Genomic DNA, 24,505 nt, shown 5'->3' with positions numbered 1-24,505 from the left:
GTGTATAGCACTGAAGGCGTATCACCTACTTGCCTATTAGAAATGATCACGGAACAATTTCAGAAATCTGAGGCCCAGAGCTTATTGGTTGTAGCGCCATTGGTATGCATTAGATTTTTCTTTATTATTATTATCTACGGCAAAGATAATCTCTGTTATAAAGCTTTATAGTAAGTACTAAGTTCAATTATAGCGGAAATCTTTAGTTTATAACCGATGATTTAAATATAGCGATAAGATAAAAAAAAACAGTTTAACTTCTCTACTTTTATGAAAAGCCCCAGTAGCTTACGGTCACTTCGAATATACGGGCTTTGTATTTTTATAATTGTTTTAATGTGAACGTTGAGAGAATGTATTTGAAGTGGTTATTTATTTATGGTTTTGTAACGAAAACTGGTGCACAAATACATGGTCCTGCTTCCATACCGAGGGACTCGTTTGATCAGGGACTGTACAAATCAGTGATAGACGAGGAACAATGCCAGAAGGAAATTGACTATATGAAGTTTGAGAACCAGTGGTTACTTTTGAGGTGTAAGTACAAAAGTTTGTAATCATACAAACGACAGTAGGACATCTCTGTCACGTGGGTGGTATCTGGTCTCATCCAAGGTTCATCAAAATGTTAAATTTTTTTTTAAATAAAGAAATTGTATATAAAAGAAAAAGGGAAGATAAAATTTGAAAGAAAATACTGTGTGTGATAATGATAATAATACTATACGTAATACACAGTTTTACGCATATGCGCTATCTTGTATTTGGATTAATGCAGAAGATTATAAATTAATTAAGAATATTAAAGTTTCGGCTAGTTTTTGTATAATATTTACGACCTTATTACCTACCATTTTAACTTTTGTTCAATAATATTTAAATAATATATATTTGGACGGTTTTCCATATAATTAAAATTCTACATCTATATAAGATATAACTAGGCTGTAGCGAACTTAAGGGATATATTATGTTATCTATATTATGAATGTTTTTCACCTAAAGTCCACAAACCGAGCACAGCACAGAAAACGTACTGACAGTTTATATGTTAAACTATCAGTGGAACCTAAATTGTTTTACGAATATATTTAACAAATTTTGTTTTTTTATTCAATATTTAGCCTATATAATCTCAATAACTCAATTCCAGTCACGCATTATTGAAAGGTCGGCATTCCTGAGACTTGTTATATAATGAAATATTAAATGTCACAGCTACATCGGTTTTTGGTTAACAATGACTCAGTGTTAGCAAATTAGTGGAATTGCCTTTATCAACGTAATCAATGGATACTGAAATATTTAGACTGCGCTCGGAGAACCTTTTTAATTTAGTCAGTAATTCCGATAATTGTTCAGTCTAGTGATTAGATTATTATTGTAAATTAATCATATTTATTGGATCTCAGTGGCTTTCCGCATTCGACTTAGATCGGTGTGGTGTCACGAATGTGAAAATATTAATTAAGTAGAAAGTATTGTGTCAAAATGAATTTCATACATTGTATAGCAGCCGTAGTAATTGTAAGCTCAGTGAGAAACGCGAAAGCACAAATGGCCGCCCCAGACAGAATCCCCAATGTTTTTGACAAAGATTTGTACGAATCTGTGCTAAACTCCGATTTATGTCGATCTCAAATAACTCATATGAAGCTCGAAAACCAAGTTTTATTGTTAAGATGTGAGTGTTCATTCTTAAGTTATAAATCCCTCCGTCGTTATCGAAAAACGGAGCGTTTCGATTTGACGAGTATTTTTGGCTTAAATTTATAGATTTTTCGATAACGCTTAGTCTTTTCTTACAGTTTTCGATGTCGGTTTTCGAGCGCCGACGGGTATTATGGACAATTTGAACACGAATGACTTCGGGGATTATTTCAAATGCCTAGAGCTAAACGCAGATACACAAGATCCTCCGATCAAGGGAAAGTACTGCGCCGTTACGGTGCCTTTGAATCAAGACCTTCGACTGCCGTTTCTGGATGGCCAAGTCAACGGACGAGATCTTTTGTCTGACCAATTAAGAAGGAAGGGAATGGATCCAGAAGTGGTGTTTAAAGCGATAGAACAACGTTCAGACGACTCGTAAGTATCTCTTCGTCGTCGCTAAGCGGCGAAAGATAAGCATACTGTAGTAAAATCTTTATAGTTTTTAAATCCATCCTTAAATATTTAAGAAATAATAAAAATGCAATTTAAAAGTCACAAAAGACAAGGCAATCATGTCATATTGTTCATTGATCATTATTTTTTCTTTTACGGATTATTTCCACTATTCATAAAAGTCGACGGTAATGAATTTAAAACAATTATATATTTATAAGACATGTATTCTTGTCAAAAAAATTATAAAAAGTTCTTTCCATACTAGTCTAACTTTCTCCAAACCGCAACGTGTGTCTTATAGAAGTATGCGTGCGCAAGTTATTGCATTACCTAAAATACGTACGAACTACGGCAAAAAAAATGTTTACCTACGAAGGCGCACAACCGTATAATAAACTACCCAGAAATATAAAAAATATTACTCCTTTCCATTCATTTAAATCGAAGCTAAGTGAATATGTTCGACAAAATTACTTTTAAATTAATTTCTTTTAATTAATTTTTATTCATATGTCTTAGTCTAGTTACTTTTACTTTTAAGTTTATTGCATGTACGGCTATCGTTTTATTATGATTATTTTAAGAACGACTACTATGTAATGTTAAGCTAAAGTATCATCATTATCATCTCATTTAAGTGACATTTTTGTCTTTTTTGAGAAATAAAGTCCTTAAACCTGGACATATTCTCACACACGCAGTGACACTAAAACTTCTGAAAAATCGATCTTAAGCGCTGATCGAAATTTAAGTTTTCAATCCACGCTTTACCCCATGCATTTGCTACTTGCCTTTGCACATTGATTATATTATTTGAATGGCTTTTCTTCTCAACAGGAATACTGGAGGAATTTTCGATGACTTAACGTTCAGATTTGGCATTTGTATGCCGCAGACGTGTACGACGGATCAATGGGTGTCAGAAATATACGCCAACGTCAGCGCCATTGGCTTCAAATACGAAGAAGAGTTTTGCCGTCTGCCCGACGACAAGCCTTGGGTGGCCGCCGACTACGTGGCAATGTAAGCTTTGACATTTACAAGTTCACCCGAAGGGGAATCGCATCATTCCGTCCTTGTCATCGGAGTTTCTAGATCGTTGAGTCCGGTATCGGAAAGTTTTATCACCAAAGGGGTGTATAACCAGTCTGAAAACGCCTGAAAACTGCTTTCTCTAAAGATGTTTCTGCCTCCCGAATACGTAACTCTCTTAAAATTATCATGAATCAGACTTCGTAATGATGTACACATCATTATATACATATAAAATGTATATATTTTATGTACCGTCTGTGTATATCCACAACTCACTTGTATCACAATACTAATAATGGTCTTTCATTTTCAGAGCAATATTTTCAACATTGGCCGCTTTAACAGTAGCGAGTACCTGTTACGACCTCCACTGCACCTTCACTCTTAAAAAAGGTAGATTTATATGTCTAAACCCATCATCATCCGTAAATAAGCCAGTTTTATAGTGAGAGGACGTAATGCAAGGATTCTTTCTACACACACTTAAAATGTTCTCAAAGTTGATCGCAAAGTACTTGTTTTTTAAGCTAGAATCGATAACGCCCAAGCCTCCAGATTACGTCATCCGTGTCAATAAAGGACTCAAAGGACGAATAATATTTTTGGTGTCGTTACTTTTCCCAGTGCAAAAATTATGTTTCATACGAATTTTTCTACGTCCTCATTGTTTGGAGTCAAGAGTTTATCGTTTACGACATCCACTAACGATAATATGGAGTCGACTCGTTTATTCAAATCGAAATCTATTAATCTAGTTCCTTCGATCAGATTGAAGTCTTGTAAACAACGCTGATACGTGACAATTTTGGATTTTAATATTATCGTAATTATTTGCTTTTAATCGGCGACGTATCAAGTAATCGTCCGATGATACAATTTTACAAAGCGATATCGCACGTCTGGATGTTGGGACTATTTTTGTTTTATCAAAGCGCCGACATTATTATTTCCTAGTTAGTTTACCGTTTCGCCGCATTCAATGTTTGTTTGTAGTTGATTTTTTGCCAGTTCCCGAGGAGAACAAACTAAACTCCTGCGAGAGATTCGATAATAAATATAATGAATTATGATTCACACTTAATTTCGCGTAATTCCAGACACGAAGCAAATCAGACCACTGTTGAGCTCTTTCTCCGTGTACACGAACACGCGTCGACTAACGACGTTCTCCTCGAACGCCAACACCCTGGATTGCTTAGACGGGATCCGGGCCATCTCGATGATGTGGGTCATCTTGGGCCACACCTTCTCCATGTACAACACGTTTGTGAATCTCCTGGAGGTCATCGACGTGAGTGACGGCTTATTTAAATTACCTCATACACATAGAAGATAAATTCCTGTAAGCGTAAATCGTGGCACGTCCACGGATCGTGATAAACACCTCACGCGGTTTACAGTTCCTCGTCTCGACTCCGGCCACTCTCGTGCAGTCCGGGGTCTTCGCCGTCGACACCTTTTTGACGATGACAGGAATTCTTCTGATCTACACATCCGTCGGAAAGATGACCACGAGTAAGTATTGTGAACGGCTTTCATCGGCAGACCGAAGTCGCTGACGGTAATCGTGATGAAATAATGTCGTAATCTTTTCAGAGTCGCTTTTGAAAACACTTCACTTATTCTACATCAATCGTATCATGCGTCTGTTCCCTCTGTTGGGCGCCATTGTGCTCCTGGAGGCTTCCGTCTTTCATAGAATAGCCGATGGACCCTACTGGTTGACGGTGGCCAGAAACGTCGAGAGATGTAGGAACTGGTGGTGGAGCACCATTCTATACGTACAAAACTATGTAAATCCTAATGATATCGTAAGTGTCTTTTAATATATTACGTTTTTAAATTTTCTGTTTGGCTTCCGTTGAGAACTTTACATTGCCTCAACGACCAAAGTAAAGTATGAAATGCTCAAGTGGTGATGACGGAACCTCGAGCGGCAATAATTGTCATGGGAATCAGACTAAATAAAATAAATGCTTATAAAAAAAATTCATTATTGCTGCTCTTACTACCGATGCTCTCGCATTCGCTATCTCGTCTTCAACATTAAGTTTTTGTAGCTAGTGTTTGAGACATAATCCGTTAAAGGACGACAAATGAACTAAACCGAAATTGGGTTTCGTCGCAGGATCACCTGAAAATAATGAGAATTACTCCGTGAGGCTAAAATGGGCTTTAAGGTTCATTTCGATATAACGTTATCGTATCTCGGATATGTTCGAATCGAGATAGGGCTAAGATAGCGCTCGGCCATCACTCGTTATCGTTTTTACTATTTTACTTCTGGCGCTCGACTATTTTGGTGATTATAGATTATAGATGCGTGATAAACGGACACGATGAGATTTGCTGACTTTCCTCATCGATACATAACTGTTGGTTTTTTTGAACTCGCTAGTCTCGTCGCACTCATTCACGCTCTTATTACATTTCTGTTTAAACTTTTAAATGTTTCAATAATTGACTAAAACTGTGGACGTCATAATTCAAAATGACTTTCAGTGCATCCAGCATTCCTGGTACCTAGCGATCGACATGCAGCTGCACATCATCTCTCCGCTGATTCTGGTCTGGGTATACTCCGGCAGACGGAGACTGGCGTGGGCGGGACTTTCGGGAGGCATCCTGGCCGTTCTGGGGGCCTCCACGGTCTTCAACTTCATCTTCGACTTGCCCTCCAGCAACGCGAGTATCGTGTGAGTGGATTCTTCGTGGCGTTTCAATGTGCCGACGTCGTACAGGATAGAGTGTAATAAATATTGGAACGTGTTTTTATTTTAGCCGTTTAGGAGAGCAGGCGGACTACATGGAGAAATTCTATCAAAATACGGTGACGAGAGGTTCGCCATTTTTCTTCGGAATGGCTGTGGGTTACCTGCTCGTCCTCACGAAGGGAAAGAAGATAAAATTGCCATTGGTGAGACTTTATCTATTTTAAAGCTTTATATGCGGCTTTACAAAAGCAAGAAATTAAAAAAGTTTAAACGGAGTTTTCCTTTTTCTGTCTTTAAAATAGTTATCGAAATAAGTTTCCTAAATATAATAATCTGATTTGAATATTGATATCAGGGCTTCGTGCTCGCGGCTTGGATAATCGCGCTCTCGATGTTCTCTACCGTCTTCTATATGACATACGAGGTGATGCAGTTGGAATGGAGGAACCAGCTCGCCGACAACTTGTACAACTCCTTCGCCAGGCCGATTTGGGCTATAGCTCTGTGCTGGCTCGTCTTCGCTTGCATTCACGGCTACGGAGGTATGTGCTTGTGTGACCTTCAGCAAGTGATAATGAACTTTACAATAATTGATAACGGAATTGGCACATGACGTTAACAAACCACACAACACAATAAGATCATTGAGATGTCAAATCGATAGTTTGTATGATTCGTTAACGTTGTGGCACAAAATTATTAACTTCTTGGGCAGATTGCACCATCCGTGCTCATCGTCGGCCGACTCGATGAGAAAAAGATAATAGCTTCATAAAATTAAATAATTCTTCATATCGAAGGTCCCATCAACTGGATGCTGTGCCTGCCTATGTGGAAGATCCCGGCCCGGATCTCCTACGCCATGTACCTTTTCCACTACTCCTTCATGTTTATTGCGGCCAGCGTGCAGATTAGGCCTCTGTACTTCACCGTAGCTCAGTCGGTAAGGACACGATCGGTTATCACATTTCAACTTCATTTAAACTTTATAAATACATATTTAGAGTTTCTCCATTCTTCTCCTTTTAGCTCTTCGATTTCCTAGGCCACTTGTTTTTGACCACTCTGACGGCGTTCGTGGTGACGGTGCTGATCGACTCGCCGTTCTCCACTTTGACCAAACTGCTTTTAGGCGGAGGTGAGTATATGATATCCTGCGATGAGCAAACGATTACCGATTAACGATAAACGCGAATATTGGTAAAAACACTTTGCCCTGTTTCCGGTTTATCGAGAGGTCTTTTGTTGTTGAACCACAAGTGTAAGGTGTCTTTCTGACATTATTTAAACTGTACATTATTTAAACTGTAAATGGAAACAATTATAATAATGGTTTAATATTCAGGACAAAAACGACCTCGACGACCTCCACCGGAAGTCAAAGCGACCGTCGAAGAACAACCCGAGAACGGCAACACGAGAATATAATTCAATCAAATAGATTAGTTTATTGTTTCCCATTCAATTCATTTTTATAATTTAATTCCTGATACGATTTGAATTCATTCGAAGTAATTCTTCTATTCCGAGCTGGAATCGTACCTCATCTTTCTTACATGACCTCGCCTTACCTAATGTTAGCGAAAAATAAGTACATCACCGCAGATATCTTATTATATAATTAATTGAATTCAAAATTAAAATGATTTAATTAGAGTACTAAATAATTAGTACACTAATTAAAACAATAATCGTACTTATATACATATATCTGTATGTGTATGATTAGACTACTGTTGTCTAATAATATCTATTATTTATAGATTTCGTGACATTTAAAGTACGAAATATTACACGATTTATGTATCCTTAGGGCAATCTCAATAATGTACATATTACATTTAAGGTATGATTAAGTCTATTTGTAATTAAAAAATTCTCAATAATAAAAGCTTTATTTTTTATTACCAATTATAGCGACATCTACCGAAAAAAGAATAGACTAATAATGATATCAAATGAATATTACTGCCATCTGTAGTCGTCATAGACTAACTATTCTTTAGCTAAGCGAAGTGCCAAAGCAAAGCTTTGATATACTGCCACTAGATGATGCTGTTACAAAAGTTTTCTTTTCATGTAATGATAATAATATTACGTAGTCGGTCTCAAAGTTCTGTCATAAATTCAAATAATTATAAAAACAAAAGTACTGATCAGTTTTTAATGAGTGATATATCAATTAATAGTACGTTAATTAATTAAATTATTCGATATGACGTCCCTTATTTTTAATACAGCACGCACCATATTCATCTCGATTTCAGTGACTGCTGTTTTTGAAGATGACTTCAGACTTTCCAAATTTTTATAGGGTTTATCACAGACCTTCCTCACTAAGATCAGCCAAATTTTATAGTCCAAAGGATAAATTAAGTCGATATTTTGACGTTCAAACCAGACTTGACTGGTCTTGGCTTTGTGTCCCGCAAATAGCGTGCTCAGCAGGTCTTTGACAAGCCACTCCAAAACCGTCTCTTAGTACACTTTTGCACTAGTTTTGACCTCCTTTCGTAATAGGACGCTCCCATGTTATCCATGTTGCACCCTCGGAACTTTATTTCCCGCTTCTTCAGAACTCCTAGCGTACTCTCTATTGTACTTCTCTTTAATATCGTCCGTAGGATATCACCGTGTCAGTTTTTCGCGTACCGCTTTAACAACACCGCGATCTCTTAAGCATTATTGCTTTTGTAGTCTAAGATCCGGCTGCAGGATTGGTGCATTCATCTGTTATTTGCTAAAAACCAAATTTTTATGTATGTGGTAAACAGAGTGGTTTTTATGTTAAAATTCGTTGAGAACACTAGTATTCGACGCATGTGAAATTGCTTAAAAGCGTTGCACAGCCGGCAATCGCTATCATTGTCAAGCAAATAATGTTACGCGTTTACTCTTTTTCCCTCTACCTTACATATTATCATCTTTAGCCAGCCAGCAACCCATATATGGTAGTTACTAGAAAAAAATTAGCTTCAATTTGATTTATAAAAATTACAACATTAAGTAAGTGCCCACTCTTTTTTTGTATGCTCGTAGACCAAGATCTTCATTTAACACCTTTTTACTGTTTTCCTACTGACACCCATCTGCAAAGCCATCAACTTCTGTTTTCGGACAGGATTTCTTGCTAACCGCGCCTTGTTAGCTTTGAATACTGCTGGTGTTCTTGCGGAGCGTGGCCGGCCAGTGATTTTCTTGTTCTCAACACTGAAGACTTCATTGCACCTATCAATAGTACAGTACACAAACCGTAATATTAAAATTTTTAAGCATCTTGAAAATGGTACTCGGCGAGTGCCCACGCAAAGGAATAACAACTATTCGGTTTTCTTTCAATGTCCACTCCATCGTGAAAAATTACGGAAAGTGATTGTTTTTTGTTTTAAAATAATAGTCAAACATTAAAAAATAGAATGCAATATTTTTTTTATAAAATCATGTTCGAAATTTAAAATTAATGTGCCAGTGACATAACTTTGGGAGGAACTAAATCCTGAAAGCCACTAATAACAAAATATTTGTATGCAAGTTTATAAGTTTTGATCTCACTGTAGAACTGTTCTTTACTCCTCAATTAGATTAATTAAATAAAGAAAATAAGTCTTCATCGCCATAACAATAATTAGTTATTATCAAAATATTTTATAAAGACCCATTCGCCTATAATTGATTGTGATTGTCAAATCGGGCATATATGTATCAATAATTGAGAAATTGTTTTAAAGGCCACACAATGATAAAAGAATATGCGTTGTAATCTTAAATTAGCGGCAAGTAAAGAGGGCAAATGAATTGACTCTTGTTTATTTACACGGGTTACATCGAAGTACGACAATATTACCGTTACTGAATGTATTCATTGAGTTATAAAAACCAACTACTATGATTTTAAAAAGTAAGTTTTGTTATGAAGTTAGGATTGCATCTACGATGTTATTCGTCGATTTAAGTTACAAAGACATCGGCCTCATTCTTAAACAAATCATACTTATTATTAAAACTGCCAAATGCGCTAGCACTGGCGCTAGGGTTGTCCTTGATAAGCAATGAGTCCTACGATCGGGAGTTTTGTTTTTGTTTTGCCTCTTTATGTAGAAAAAACACACACGCCCAAAAACCAGACACATACCACTGGCGGTGCGTTCTACGAAAAACAGTTACTGCAAAGAAATCCAGCACTATCACTACAGTACACATTGCTCCTGTGCGAAATAGTTTTGATTACTGTAGTGTCATGTGGAATATATTATAAGCATTATGTTTGTGCCGTCTGCACCAATTACCGAGGCCACACATTGGTTATAGTTTGTGTTACTTTTTTCTTTCCTTCATTTTTCTTATGTGTGTTCTTGGTTCGGCTTTAAATAAATAAATAAAACTTACTAGGTATTTTTTACTTTACAGAAATCAGAAATCCTGAAACAAGCAAAATAAAAACAAAAAATTTCAACGCCCCTAATATGTTTAATTAATATATAGAATATATATATATTCTATATATTAATTAAACATATACCTATAGTATAGTATATATATATATATATATACTATACTATAGGTAAATATAATTATAAATATATATATAGTGTTTAGTCCGTTTTTCATAAATAATAGTTTTAAAAGATAGCAGAAAATTAAAAAAATAACCCACTTAAACCATTAGTATGGGTCGCACTGTCAAGAAATTGTCAGACCTCGTGTAGCCAACTGCCAAAATGATATCGCTTTAAGCCCTCTTCTTCACTCTACACCTCACAAACAAATGCAAAACAAGATTGCATAAGCCATGCATTCAATTTTATTACTGTGGTGGTGTGGAGGCCGCATAAACATGGCTCTACGATTGTTATCTTCGCCACTTCTTGGACACTGGTTTAGTAATCGACTATTTCTGATAAGATAAAGCTAGAACGATGAGAAATCATAAATATCGAGTTCCAATTAATACCTAATTCAATACACATCTCACCCTCCAAAATGAAGACTTTGATTTTATTGTTAAGTATTTCCTACGCAACGGCTTGGCTGGATTTAAATGAATTTCCAAACTTCTACCCATTTGATAGAGAATTGCATAAAAGGGTGCTAAATTCAGAATTATGTGAAAAACAGTTAAATTATCTGAGGGATAACGATAGCACACTACTTTTAAACTGTAAGTATTCTTTGTTAAACTTATAATTCACGCCTTAACATAGAGCACGTCACGATAGTCGAATTTTAATATGGTTTTGAACGATGATTGTAGTATTTTTTTTATTTCAGTTCTCGATGCAGGGGCAAGAATTCCAAAAGGAGTTTTTGGAGGCAATTTTCGGGACATGGGTAATTTTTACCAATGCCTCGGCATAAGGAAGCGCGTTGAAAATATGGATATAGAAGGAAAGTACTGCACAATAAATATCCCCCTCACACCCGATATACCATTTGGTATAACCGAAGTGTCACCAAAACCTCTTAAATGGTCAACCTTAATTGAACTCGTGACACAAAACAAACACAACTATTTTAATCAATCCACGGTTGATCAATTCAGTGGTGCAAAATACTTGTCATACGCTCCTTATGTCATGAAATCAACGAGGTACATTATATTTGGTTTGTATGTGAGATCTGCAAAGGTTTAACGCGGCTAATTTTATAATTTATAATTATTTATAGTAGGTCGGCCCGAGACACGGTTCAGACCATAGAGGTCCAATTAGCTTTATGTATTCCAAAAGCTTGCACCACGAGCGAGGTTTTAAACAAAGTGGGAAACATCACCACCTTAGGTCTTCAATATGAGGACAATTTATGCCGACTTCCCAACGACAAGCATTGGGTGACTGCAGATTACATAGCCATGTAAGTGAAACTAAACATTACCGTCATGTATAATATACATCCGCCAACAGCACTGAACTACACACTATTTATTTATTCTACATCATTAGCCTACATAAAAAAAACATTAAAAAAAATATATTTATATACCAAAATCTCATAACTAACAATATAGCAAGCAACTCTTGTGAACTTGTGTCAGTGTACAAACAAATAGGTCTACCTTAATAGAAATTTTGTTTATTATTTGTATTTCTCGCCTGAGTGGCGCTTCGCAAACCAAGTTGGAATGTGCGCGCGGTACATTAGACGGAAGCCTCAGGTTTCTATTTGGTACCCGAAAACCCAGTCTCTCCATTTTATCCAGATTATGAACCCGACCCGTAAGTATCTTAAATAAATACACTGACACAGCTAGCTCTCTTCTGAGGCGTAGCTGGTCGTAATCCACCATACCCAGAACAAACAGGGTCGGGTACATGAGCGGATACAAGGGATACACTCCATACAGTCCCTTGTAGAGGCAGCGAGTGAATTTGTTTTGTACTCGCTCTAACATGAGACTGTATTTAGCCTAATATGGGGCCCACACCATAGCGTTACACTCCAAATAAGTGAATTCTCACTAGCGCATTGTTTAAAATTTTAATTGCACTGATATTCGTGAAGCCACAAACTATTCGTAAAATGAACCCCAGATGCTCTAGCACTGCCTTCGGGGGGTAATACCTCTCCGTTCTCAATAATACCCGATGGTTCTCTGTATATAATAACTTGGGATCTTCAATCACATGTGACTCATCAGCCTTAGTATAATTTTCAAGAGCCAATGCAATTAATTTCTTGACTTCAGCTTTGCAACGGCTAAACTCTTCGTAATCTCCTGGGTTTAGTGACCTTATATCTCTTATGCAGCGTGGCTTTTTGTTATATATTTATGTATTTATTTTAAGCCTTAAATTATTGCCCGATCCACTAATATGTGTTAGTATGTATCAGGAACCCTCTCTGGTAAAGGCCTCCTCCAAGGATTGCCATCTTTCTCTATATTGAGCTATTTGCATCCATTGAGGACCCGACATTTTTTTGATGTCATCATCCCATCGAGCGTGAGGTCTGCCTCTGTGCATATATATATATATATATATATATAGGACAGAGCGTTGTAATTTAGATAAAAGTTTAATTATATATTATTAAGATCATATATTAATTCAATTCTTGATTTCAGCGTTGTTTTTTCAACATTTGGATTAATTATATTGTTAAGTACGACGTATGATTTACATCATATTTTTTACTTAAAAAAAGGTATGCAAGTACTACACTTACTTATTTATACTTTAAGTACTGCAGTTTCTATAATATAGATACCTCGTAAATTTTAATTTTTGAGGAAATACATTATAGTGATAAATTCAGTAACGCTTCTGAACCAATTCCCAAAACAACATTATATCTTAAATAATATTGATTTAAAATTATAAATTAGAATTATAAAAAACTACAAATCTATCTCTAATCTATCTAATCTATCTATCTATCTATTTACAGAATGTAAGTTAAGAATTTTTCTTTTCAGCTTTTAATGACAAGAATATGTTTCGCATTTTTTCTGCGTTTACAAATTTGTCTATGTTATGTAACTTGACAAATAAACGTGCATCATTGCAATGTCTCGATGGTATTCGAGCAATCGCCATTTTTTGGGTGATCATTGGACATGCTTTTGTAGCGAGTAATATAACTGCGTTTAACTTCCTTGATATTCAAGAGGTACGTACAATCACCATCGAATAGAACAAAACAGTGGTACTACAGCCTTTTAGGTTTGGGCCTCAGATTGCTATATCTGTTTCGTGATAATTTGTTTTTTCTAATAGGCAAGTCAGTGATCAGCCTTATGTGCTGAATACAACACACGTTCTCGTTTTCGGTCCACGGCGTGCCGGTTTCCTAACGATCTATTCCTTCACCGTACCAGAAAGTGTTAAATGCGCACATAGACAGAAATTCCATTGGGGCACAGCAACATGAGAGTCGCACAGTGAACGCCTAAGCATTATAATCATCGAACAAGCAAAGTGTCTTTGGCAGGCCTTTTGCTAAATTTTCGACAGGCATAGAGATAATTTGGCGAATAGTAAACAAATAAAAGCAGCTCTATATTGTCATAATAAAAATCACCATGTTTACAGTGGCTATCTTCTATAAAGTCGATATGGATAACGGGAGCACCCATCACAGTGGACACGTTCTTTATGATCAGTGGACTGCTACTGGTATACACCAGTATGCCTAAATATACGAGCCGTGAGTTTCTTTTTTAACATTTGTCCTTTGTATTATGCCTCGCCGTTTCTGAGACAAAACAACACTTAAGTATGTAAAGTGTTTATTAATGTACACTACGAAGTATAAGTATGATTCTACAAATTTTTGATAAGCAAAGTAAATTGATTGATATTTCAGAACACGGCCTATTGAGCTGACTCACAAGTGGATGTTATTAAAATAGTATTGCAATAATAATCACAAAATACACAGATAAACGGAGTTTAAATGTTATCGTAAATCAATACGGACTAATGTGTTTTTCTGTGATTTATATCTCAGATATAAACATACGTACCTAATTTATTCTATTATCAGCAGGAAAAAATTTCCTACCTCAATCTATGAATGGTTTAGCGTCACAACTAAAAAACATACCTATCAAGATTCCAAGGAATCGGCAAATTAAGTTGTTTTTTCCTTGGCGCTTTAACCAAACCATATAGATAACATATTTATTAATGTATCTAATTAGTTATAACACAAATCTTAAAAATAAATGTATTTGATTCAGACAGAGAAGACATCGTAGATGAATAAAAATATACTTTGCAATTTGAAGAAATAATTCAAAATATTATTTAATTTACAGTGGGACTACTGAAAAACCTTCACGTTTTCTACTTGAGCAGATTATTGCGAATGTTTCCCGTGTTGGCATTAGCGGTTCTCTTCGAGGCATCGCTCTATAACAGAATATCAGACGGCGCATTTTGGCATGTCGCGGGGAATGGCGTTCACACCTGCAGAGCTCTTTGGTGGAGCACACTGCTGCATCTTCAGAACTTTGTTAATCCATTAGCAGAAGTATATCACTCTAAATTATGATTGTATTTATTTCCAAATATTCTGAACTTTCAATCAAATTGCTTGCGAATTGTTGAAAAAAGGCACTGTGTACACTATTGTACGTTGATTCAGTATGAAAAGACTTTATTGTTCAGGTAGATTTAAATAAGAGACAGACCCACTTGTTTTAAAATAAAATAGGTGACGCCGTTTTGTATTGGCTTTTCAGCTTCAATTCCGTTAATTGCCGTTATATTCCATTAAGCTTTATTTTTTTGCAGTGTCTCCCAGTTACCTGGTACCTAGCAATCGATGTCCAGCTCCATATTATTTCACCAATAGTTCTATTTTGGTTACTTCGAGGTAGTAAAAGAACATCTTGGACAGCTCTCATCATAGGATTCTTGGTGTCTATAGCTATTGCTACTACATACATATTTCTAACAGATGTCCATAGAAATTATTTTGTGTATTACTACGTAAATGTATTAGTCCGTTCACCACCATTTTTCGTGGGTATGATAGTTGGATACTGTCTCCGTGTTTATAGGGATAGAGAGCTTAATATTTCAACGGTATGTATCAGTGTTCAAATTTATTATGTAATTTTTATATTTAACTTAACGAACAGCTATGTGTCGGAAATTCTTCTTTGCAAGTATATAATAATTACCATACTAATAAGTGCCTGAAAAACTAAAGCATCCAGCTTATGGAATTCGCGAGAAATTATGCAACTGCGCTGAATGACAGATCGGAGCACCAATGTTGACCCCAGTTCCCAAAACTTTTTCTTCTGCATGTCAATGACATTGCCACTAAGCAATATTCAATGCTATGTGGATGATAACACTGGGAATACTCTTTACATTTGTAGGGAAATTAGCCAACAAGAAGCTTGGTGTGCTTTAATTTAGGCCATCGCTTTGCATCAAGCGGTTCGAATCGGTGACGATCAGTCACTTTCCGAGCGGCTAAGGCTAAGATGGGGTCTCATTTATCATGAAAAGTGTTCCGAAGATTTGTTCGGATTAAAACCTACAGTTGAGGAACTGAGTTTTTTTATTGGACGTCGATGCAAAATACAAAATTTCACCTCGACGTGCCTTTTATCACAATTACGGGTTTTAAGGTATTTTTGCCGAGCACCACCGTATTGTAGAACCAGCTGCCGTAAGGTATTTTAGAATCAATACGACTTATTGTTGTTTTCACTTAACATCAGTTGAGCCAGCCTTCTTCCCGTTTGTCCCCGGTATATAAAAAAAAAAACAAAAATATGTAAAACTTTAAAAAATATCTCCACATCCTTACCAATATTTCTTTTTTTTTAGATTCTCAGCGCATGTATGACCACTATTAGCCTTGTATTATTGTGCTTAGTAATATACGTGAACTTCTTAAAGGACTACAGTGCTCATAGCAAAAACTGGGCTAATAGCTCTGTCGCTAACATAATTGACTCATTCACTCGATCTATTTGGTCTGCGGCTTTAGGTTGGATCATATTTATGTGCGTGAACGGATATGGTGGTATGTAGAACTCATTCAAATACATTATTACGCTTTTAAATAATAATAGTAATAAATAAACATTTTATTTACTCTAAAATTTGGAGTGGATTATTTATGATTTAGTAGTACTTTATTTTATTAGGTTAAAACTGTCAATAGTGTTAATAATTACGTATATGATAAGATCGTATCTTGGCGCCTCCCCCATTTCCTTCGTTCCTCGTTCTTATTTTAAATTGAAAAGCCCTTGTCTTGTTCCTTCCTAATAATTAAATTAGTTAGATTTTCTACCTTTCGTATTTTTAGAAGACTTGTTTTAGGTACACGTTTGACAACCGGCTGAGAGACATAGCAGACACGTGGTGTATCGAGAATAGTATAGAGTCGCCTCTTAGAATTTCTTTTAAAGACTAACTTTTTCCAGATATTTTAGGACACTAGTTTACCCAGGTGTAACCTTGAACATATTCTATATCGTTTTCTTGTTTTTCTATAGACAACTATCTATATTGCCCATAATTAAGTTTTGTTTATCTTGAATTGTTTCAACTTTAATCAGTTGAAATCAACTTGTGCACTTTCTTGGTTAGATTAACTCATTACTTGTAGGTTGGTAGCTATTTCTGCGAATAAAACTGGAGCAAATGGTTGTAAAGTTTTGGAGATTTTCAACACTTGAATTCCTAGTCGGTACAAGAATACTTAGTATTGTCTTTTGTTAACACAGCTTTTACACATCGAATGTAAACACTTTTTTACCGGATTGAAGCTATGTATTGTTATGAAGCGACGTTTCGCGTGCTTTACAGCGTGCGCGGTAACGGTGACTGAAGACACCAAGAAGGTATTGAATGTCAAAAAATATCACAGCTGTAGAGAAAGTTGTATTATCTGTATTTATTTCCCCAGAGGTTGACTTAAAGATGACGGATTTTTGCAGAAATGCGAAAATAGAGGACACCGTGAGTCATTTAAATAATTATTTCGATAGCATAAGTCAGTTACAGGGATTTAGTTTTAGGACAAGGGATGAAAGTAGAGTCTTCTGGCTGGCGGAGAGTTATTTTGTTAATGTTGGAGTTGTCAATTTTTCCGTTGATTATCATATATTGATATTAGATATTGATAGAAGCTGGTCATACATTTTTTCAGCCTTGATTTCCTTCTCTTTTGCTGTGTTAAGTTTAATCTTTAAAAGTTTAAATCTTCTTTTACATAATATACAGTGTTGTAATTTTTAAAATAACATCTATGATTTCAAATAAAGATTATCTTGTATTTATTTCTCCGCTAAAAGTGATATGTACATTTCAGGCCCCATTAATAAATTCCTGAGCATGGATATGTGGAAGATAGCATCTCGAATTTCTTATGCGATGTATATAATCCATTTCTCAGTTATAAATGCATATTTTTCTTCTATGGTTGAAAATCATTACTTTACAGTTGGGACGACCGTAAGTTAAATAATATATTCCCATTGAAAGCTTATACTTAGATTAAGTCAATTCCAATATGACTCCTGGGGATACTCAGAATACCTTTTAATATTTTCAGGTATTCATATTCTTCTCGTGCTCGGTCGTTACAGTAGTGGTTTCGATTCTCTTGACTGGACTCATTGAAATACCCTTTTCTATACTGTTCAAGCATATGCTGGATAAAGGTAGTTATGGTCTTAGTTTCAATAACAATAGTATTTCCTAATTACGAATGCAATATGCATTACACAATCATTCATTTAGAGATTATATCAATGTAACTAATTCAATTGATTGCATTTAAAAACAATATCAATTGTTCTACTCACACTGAGTTGTACACTAATAATATGTATTGTCGTCACAGTAAACATAATAATTCTAATAATCTACACAATCAGATAACAAGCGGGTGTAATACCAGTTATGAGGGTTGTAAATAAAAGTAAACAGTGTATTTTTGCTTTTCTGTTTACTTTTTTTAAATGTCATATAAATATAACTCAGACAGTAGATTATAGTTGATTGACTTTATTTTCTGAAATGTTATTTTTATAATTTTTGAATAAATATTATAAACTACTGAAAATAATAATGATTAAATATTAAGAGGATTTTCTCATGTTTAGGTAGTAATGTTTGTGGAATAAATAATGTGTACCTTCTAATAATATTATTTTAATTTCAGTTAGTGTTAACTATGAAAAACCCTTAGTTAAACCCTCAAGACCTGTTGAAATTGAAAATTCTAATAGCAATGGAAATATTAATGACGGATTTCTTTGTGAAGAAACGAAATCTAAAACTAACCTATAACTAAGACAAGAACGCAGTTATGTTTGTGAGGTTGTAGAGGTAACTCGGTAATGGTGTCTGGATCTACTTCATTCTATAATAACAAGAATACTTTTATGACTTAGTTATTTTTTTTACACTACACACACCCTTATTAAATATAACACAACAGGCTTGGTTTTTTTAATATGAAACATGATTTGTGTTTAGATTGATCTGATATGTCATTGAATGATTTTTAGTGTTTAGTTTAAGGGCTACTTATTCAATATAACTTTATGTATTTTATCACAAACCACAGTGTACGATTCTGGATGGCTCGAAGGACCAAAATGTACGGTTGCTGGGTCATCGGGGTGCTTTAAATAATAGAGGTTTCTTGTTTTACTCTATATTACCAGTCGCGTATTACAATAGAATATGAGTGAAATAATGCCGTGCTAATTGCGATATACCTATGTCTGGCTATGCTCTCGGGGTGTAACTCCCATGATTTAGTTAATTACTTTGAAACGCATAACTATAATGTAGAAGAGAGTGCCTGCGCCTGGCTATACTCTCGGGTCATAACTCCAACGATTTAGGAAATCGTGAAGCTTATAAGTGATCAAAATGTACACCATGGCATGTACATACATAGGAATTCGTCACGATTGTAAAAGAGCAAAATGATCCCAATGTACGTGCCAAGGTCCGTAACCATCACGCTTATAAAACTAAGTAAGCCTGAGTGAGCAAAATGTACAGCCTTGGCTCGTACACACAGTATACAATATATATATTGATATATATAATTGCTTCAGCGAAATGTCTGTAATCGCCTTTTAAAGTGATGATTATATTGTCCATAACCGAATATAATATTGACTATTGACCGATAATGTAATATTGACGAATACAATCAATAAAATAAATTGAAAAAAAACCAACCACCTTAACATTGTGTAAATTTATTTATATTGTGAAAAATCATATTTTTCAAATTAATTCATAATGTATTGTAAACACAAGAAACTTACAATATAATGTTGTTAAAGTAATAAACTTTAGTAATCCACTGTTATTATGTTTCTCAAGTATATTATTTTCCTTCATCGGACATACCTATATACATACCTATCAGTATTACCCATTCGGTAAAACGTTATATATATTTACTTATATAGTTTACATACCATTTGGTTCATTCAAAATAAATATTAATAAGAAATGAAATATTGATAATTCACAAGGATGTAGAACTAAATAAACTCGGCTGCAAAGAGGGATTACATGCAAAACATTAAAATAATAAATAAATAAACATTGTGTACACGTCTTTCGGAGATCTATTAAAACATTTCACTTCTAAAAACATTAATGGCGAAGTGTCATTCCTTAACGGAGCTGTCTCGAATATGTGTTCCCTGGCTGTTTGATTTAAAGTCACTGTTCCATATACTTATATTTGATGTAAAGTGTGTGATATTAGTGAACAAATTTATATGGAAATGAAGATCTATAGGTTATTTAATGAAGGGAGTAGAGTAAATCAGTTCATTTGTGCTTTTTTAGGTAAGTTTTTTTTTTAAGTTTTAGTGGATTTGTTTGGTATTTTGTATCTTCTTTTAGAAAAAAAAATCTGTTAGTTTAGTAAAAAAAGTTGTAGAAAAGGTTTAAACGATATAATATTTTCGTATTATGTACCAATGTAGTTGAGAAAAAAAACTCTGATTTGTTTATAGTAAATGTACCAGTATTTGCATATGGCGCGAGCATAGGATGGATGTCCCCGATGACTCTGCTCTTGCAGTCAGATAAGTCTCCCAGAGGGACGCCTCTTACTGATTTAGAGGTAACATTTGCTACATGAGAAAATTTTAAGAGATAAATAGCTAAGTGCCTGTCTTTCTTGTATTGTTGAAAGCAATTTCAATTTGCAGTGTGTGATTCTGTTCTTTCAGGTCTCAACCATGGCTGCAGTGGCTTATCTAGTTTGCATTCCAGGTGATTTCATGATGGCGTTATTAGGAGATTGGATTGGAAGAAAGAAAACCCTTATGCTTATATCCGCATCCTGTGTTGTACGTGAAAACTTCAATTATTGTCGTGTTTATACACAGATGTAGCATATGCTCCGAAACTATTAGATTTTTCAAAAGTAACGTCACCAAACCACCAAAACAATATTGCTATACCATAACACGAAACCTACATGTTATACAAATTCATATTTTTTGCAAAAATCTTCTAGAAATAAGTTTCATCTGAATATTATTTGTTAACGTTTTGGCAAACAATTTGTACAAAGATTCAATGTTATCGGTAACAATTTAAATTATTGTACTATATAATGTCTTATTTACGATACACATCACATGTATATTATCTGCTACTTGATGCATGAATAAATTTACAGGCAACTTGGGTGACGCTCTTGTTTTCTACCGAAGTGTGGGCGCTCGTCTTGGCCCGAGCTTTCGTGGGAATCGCTATGGCGGGTGCTTACGTCACTTGTCCAATTTATACGAAGGAAATTAGTGACGACAGTATACGAGGCGCTTTAGGTTGTCTTGTAAGGATAAATAAATAAATAATATTCATTAAGTCGTGTATTTAATAAATCGAAATGAAAATGGCCGCATTTCAAATTTCAGATTGTTGTATCGCACACGACAGGCAACCTGTTTCTTTATATCATCGGTGATATTTTAAAGTATAGGACAATTCTCTGGATATGTCTTTTTATACCAACCTGCCATCTGGTTTTGTTTATGATGATGCCGGAGACGCCTTCGTATTTAGTTAAAAAAGGAAGAACTGAGGTAATGTCTAAGATTCCTTAATTTAATGATTTATGACATATTTTAATAATTATGCATTATAAATAAAATAAGTCCTTACTGCTAAATTGAGGTAAATTAGGTCGGATATCTTAATCATTACGATATCTTTACTTGGCTTCCCTGTTATTATTTGTCCACTTTTCTCTTGCGGACGTTTATTTTGTGTACCTACCACATATTCGTAAGCACGTAGAAAACGTAACATATATTTTATAAGATAGTCCTACTTATCCCAGGCCCGATTATCGATTCGATAAAATAGTGACTTGCCTATTTACCTTCTCAGGAAGCAGTCAGGGTGATGGCTTGGTTGCGATGTAAGAAAGTTACCGATTCGTCCCTTACAACAGAACTTCAATCATTGCAAAATGAACAGAAAAATGACGAAGGAGCCAATAAGTTTCTGTTAAAAGCAATATGTAAGAAATTTTTATTACACGACTAGATAGTCATCTTTTTTTTTATTTATAGACGCTCTGCACACTCAAATATGTCAAAAAAAAACACTTAGGACGGGTAATTTTAACCTGTTAACATTAACGTACAGCACTTAAGTTCTTTGCTCTCATAATTGCGTCATTGCGTAATATTTTTTTTTATATTGTAGTTGAAATCTTTTTTTAGTCAAAGATAGAACCTTGTCACGAGCTTTCCGCTTAGCAATGGTCGTCACCTTAGCTCGCGAGGTGTGCGGTGCCGTACCTGTCATGAACTTCGCTGGTGAAATATTTGCAATAGCCTCCAAGGAAAATGGATTAATTTTCAGTCCCAATCAACAGGCAATGATGTTGGGTGCTGTACAAGTAGCGGGCTCGGCGTTGGCCTCTATTATCGTCGAGAGGGCCGGAAGGAAGGTATTTTTGTATGATTAATTTTAAACTGTGCAAAGAGTGCAGAGTTGGCCTAGTGGCTTCAGCGTGCGAATCCCTGAGATCGTAGGTTCGATCCCCGTCTGTGCACCAATGGATTTTCGTTCTATTGCGTATTTGACATTAGGTCGAACGATGAAGGAAAACACCGTGAGGAAACCGGCTTGCCTTAGACCCAAAAAGTCGACGGTGTGTCTCAGGCACAGAAGGCTGATCACCTACTTGCCTATTCAATTCACAAACGATCATGAAACAGATACAGAAATCTGAGGCCCAGACCTAAAAGATTGTAGCGCCATTGATTTTTTTAATTTTTTTTTTATCTTAAACTATGGTTACACTTCAAATGGAACTTCACTCAATTGTGGATATTAAATCGGGAATCAATTAATTGCCTTTAGTTGGTTTTTGGTTGCAAATGTTGTTTTGTGAAAGCAAATAACTTGTACTATGAAATAATGACAGAATGTAATAGAAACATACCCATTTCATGTTACGAACGCTCTTCATAAGTGGGGTCGAAAAAGGGATATAACTTGTCACAGATTCAAGTTTTCTTATTACTTAAAACTAACAAAATATTTATTTTTCATATTACAGTTTATACTTTTCACAACATCCCTAATCTCCGGGATAAGTATGTGTGTCCTTGCTTCTTGGTTCCTGGCCAAAGTCTACGAGCTGTATTTGCCTAATTGGTTGCCAATAATTACGCTTTGCCTTTGCATCTTTTGTGACGCATCAGGACTAGCGCCAATGTCGATTGTTATTACTGGCGAAATCTTTTCTTTCAAGGTTAGTAAATCTTTTTGAAGTTATCTAACTGGTTAAAATCTAATTGAAAACGTTAGATTTATTAACAAACTACGAGTACTTGATTTTCGACGCTACCATACCAAAACTATGTTCTTTTTTATTATTTAATTACAGTACCGTGGAACGGTTATGGCAGCAACGATGGCCACTGCTTCGCTTGCCGACTTCATTCAACTTTTAATATTCAAACCTCTGGTGAATTCAATCGGCATTCACGCTGCATTTTATTTCTTTGGGTTCTTTTGTATATTTATGTCTATATATGTGATATTTTATGTGCCAGAGACAAAAGCAAGGTGTTTAGAAGAAATTTACGATGACCTAAATAAAAATAAGCGTAAAACTAAAGTGCAGAACTCAGCCTAATTATTAAAATCTTGTTTTAAATCAAATTGTTTTATTGAACAACTTATTTCTCGCACATGCACCAGGCAACTACAAACCTCTTTCTTATAATCGCCGCGACGCCTTGACTACAAATAATATATCGATTGAAAGCTAAATGGGTTCATACTTTTGTATTTTTTTTGCAAGGGGTTAAATCCGTAGAATGTTTTTTATTCATTATAGAAGGGTAAAGTTAAGTAGTTTATCACAATTATGTCAAGGTATTATGTCTTAATATCAAAATATTTTGTTTTTTTTAGACTCGTCTTCTAATAGTTTACTAAGATATAAGTTTTAGCCTTAATTGAGATTTGCCTTCAATCACGGGCAATTGAATATTCTGTTATATTTTTAATCTTCTTCAGTTTATTTTATACTCTCAGTCACAAATGACATCTTGTAACTTAACAAGACGATAATTAGTTTTTTCTTGGTTCTAAACCATAGGCTGGTTTACTATGTGATTGATTAGATTTCTTACCACTATGTGGAAACATTGAGAGATCTCAAATTACTCCACAATGAAACCATGGTGATAAATAACTGCCTAGATATAATTGCAAAAAGACTTAGGGAACAGAACATGTCACCAGATTATGTAGATATTGTAAAACACTGTTTCACATCAGGATACTTAATGTGGAAAGATAAGTTTTATGTGCAGGTTGATGTAGCCATGGGTTCTCCAGTGTCACCTATAGTCGCTGACATCTTCATGGAGAACTTTGAGGAGAGAGCTCTGGCCAATGCCCCGGTTAAACCTCGACTTTACTACAGATATGTCGATGACACATTTGTTGTACTCCAATGAAAAAAATATCTGCATTTCTAGCGCATTTAAATTCAATACACAGCAACATTAAATTTATTGTTGAACAACAGAACAACAACTGTCTGCCCTTATTGGACATTTTAATTATACGCAAAACAGATGGCGCACTAGGTCACACAATACACAGAAAGGCAACCCACACAGATAGATACCTCAATGGTGACTCCCACCACCA

General features: G+C 35.2%; 3 protein-coding genes across 7 annotated transcripts; all 3 read left to right on the top strand.

Annotated features, from left to right (window-relative positions):
• Positions 1 to 292: 292 nt before the first annotated feature.
• On the top strand, positions 293 to 7,318 carry LOC123708017 (nose resistant to fluoxetine protein 6-like). Of its 2 annotated transcripts, none has more exons than XM_045658447.1 (13): positions 293 to 537; positions 1,809 to 2,088; positions 2,947 to 3,132; positions 3,458 to 3,537; positions 4,242 to 4,435; positions 4,545 to 4,659; positions 4,741 to 4,955; positions 5,647 to 5,840; positions 5,926 to 6,061; positions 6,214 to 6,400; positions 6,659 to 6,801; positions 6,888 to 6,996; positions 7,204 to 7,318. In XM_045658447.1, exons 1-13 carry the CDS (start codon positions 354 to 356, stop codon positions 7,284 to 7,286), a joined length of 2,106 nt encoding a protein of 701 aa, XP_045514403.1. In that variant the 5' UTR covers positions 293 to 353; the 3' UTR covers positions 7,287 to 7,318. The 2 variants fall into 2 exon arrangements, with proteins under 2 accessions (XP_045514403.1, XP_045514402.1); XM_045658446.1 differs by lacking the exon at positions 293 to 537 and adding an exon at positions 1,404 to 1,684.
• Positions 7,319 to 10,617: 3,299 nt separating this feature from the next.
• LOC123708016 (O-acyltransferase like protein-like) lies at positions 10,618 to 19,539 on the top strand. 4 transcript variants are annotated; one of them, XM_045658443.1, is made up of 12 exons: positions 10,624 to 11,016; positions 11,127 to 11,445; positions 11,526 to 11,708; positions 12,919 to 12,998; positions 13,270 to 13,463; positions 13,886 to 14,000; positions 14,614 to 14,828; positions 15,092 to 15,385; positions 16,145 to 16,343; positions 17,640 to 17,782; positions 17,883 to 17,991; positions 18,495 to 18,725. In XM_045658443.1, exons 1-12 carry the CDS (start codon positions 10,839 to 10,841, stop codon positions 18,620 to 18,622), a joined length of 2,157 nt encoding a protein of 718 aa, XP_045514399.1. In that variant the 5' UTR covers positions 10,624 to 10,838; the 3' UTR covers positions 18,623 to 18,725. The 4 variants fall into 4 exon arrangements, with proteins under 4 accessions (XP_045514400.1, XP_045514401.1, XP_045514399.1 ...); XM_045658442.1 differs by having other exon boundaries at positions 10,629 to 11,016; positions 11,523 to 11,708; positions 18,495 to 19,539; XM_045658444.1 differs by lacking the exons at positions 17,883 to 17,991; positions 18,495 to 18,725 and adding an exon at positions 17,135 to 17,287 and having other exon boundaries at positions 10,618 to 11,016; positions 11,523 to 11,708; positions 17,640 to 17,781.
• A 133-nt stretch (positions 19,540 to 19,672) lies between these two features.
• LOC123708348 (solute carrier family 2, facilitated glucose transporter member 8-like) lies at positions 19,673 to 22,990 on the top strand. The gene is made up of 8 exons (XM_045659024.1): positions 19,673 to 20,155; positions 20,326 to 20,435; positions 20,545 to 20,664; positions 21,000 to 21,155; positions 21,238 to 21,405; positions 21,713 to 21,845; positions 22,206 to 22,280; positions 22,896 to 22,990. Exons 1-8 carry the CDS (start codon positions 20,086 to 20,088, stop codon positions 22,988 to 22,990), a joined length of 927 nt encoding a protein of 308 aa, XP_045514980.1. The 5' UTR covers positions 19,673 to 20,085.
• Positions 22,991 to 24,505: the final 1,515 nt, after the last annotated feature.

Source organism: Pieris brassicae, chromosome 4 (assembly GCF_905147105.1).
Source record: "Pieris brassicae chromosome 4, ilPieBrab1.1, whole genome shotgun sequence".
In the NCBI taxonomy this organism is placed as follows: Eukaryota; Metazoa; Arthropoda; class Insecta; order Lepidoptera; family Pieridae; genus Pieris; species Pieris brassicae.
Note: the sequence above shows the minus strand (reverse complement) of the source record. Positions and strands in the feature narration are given on the sequence as shown.

Excerpts from the sequence above, each read along its gene's own strand:
- LOC123708017 (XM_045658446.1), top strand. The coding sequence starts at position 1,492 with ATGAATTTCATACATTGTATAGCAGCCGTAGTAATTGTAAGCTCAGTG. Across the intron at positions 1,685-1,808 it reads CCAAGTTTTATTGTTAAGAT|TTTTCGATGTCGGTTTTCGA; the intron begins GTGAGTGTTCAT and ends CTTTTCTTACAG. Across the intron at positions 6,401-6,658 it reads TTGCATTCACGGCTACGGAG|GTCCCATCAACTGGATGCTG; the intron begins GTATGTGCTTGT and ends TTCATATCGAAG.
- LOC123708348 (XM_045659024.1), top strand. The coding sequence starts at position 20,086 with ATGGAAATGAAGATCTATAGGTTATTTAATGAAGGGAGTAGAGTAAAT. Across the intron at positions 21,406-21,712 it reads TTAAAAAAGGAAGAACTGAG|GAAGCAGTCAGGGTGATGGC; the intron begins GTAATGTCTAAG and ends TTACCTTCTCAG. Across the intron at positions 21,846-22,205 it reads GTTTCTGTTAAAAGCAATAT|GCAATGATGTTGGGTGCTGT; the intron begins GTAAGAAATTTT and ends CCCAATCAACAG.
- LOC123708016 (XM_045658442.1), top strand. The coding sequence starts at position 10,839 with ATGAAGACTTTGATTTTATTGTTAAGTATTTCCTACGCAACGGCTTGG. Across the intron at positions 11,446-11,522 it reads TATGTCATGAAATCAACGAG|TAGGTCGGCCCGAGACACGG; the intron begins GTACATTATATT and ends AATTATTTATAG. Across the intron at positions 17,783-17,882 it reads ACTTTACAGTTGGGACGACC|GTATTCATATTCTTCTCGTG; the intron begins GTAAGTTAAATA and ends TAATATTTTCAG.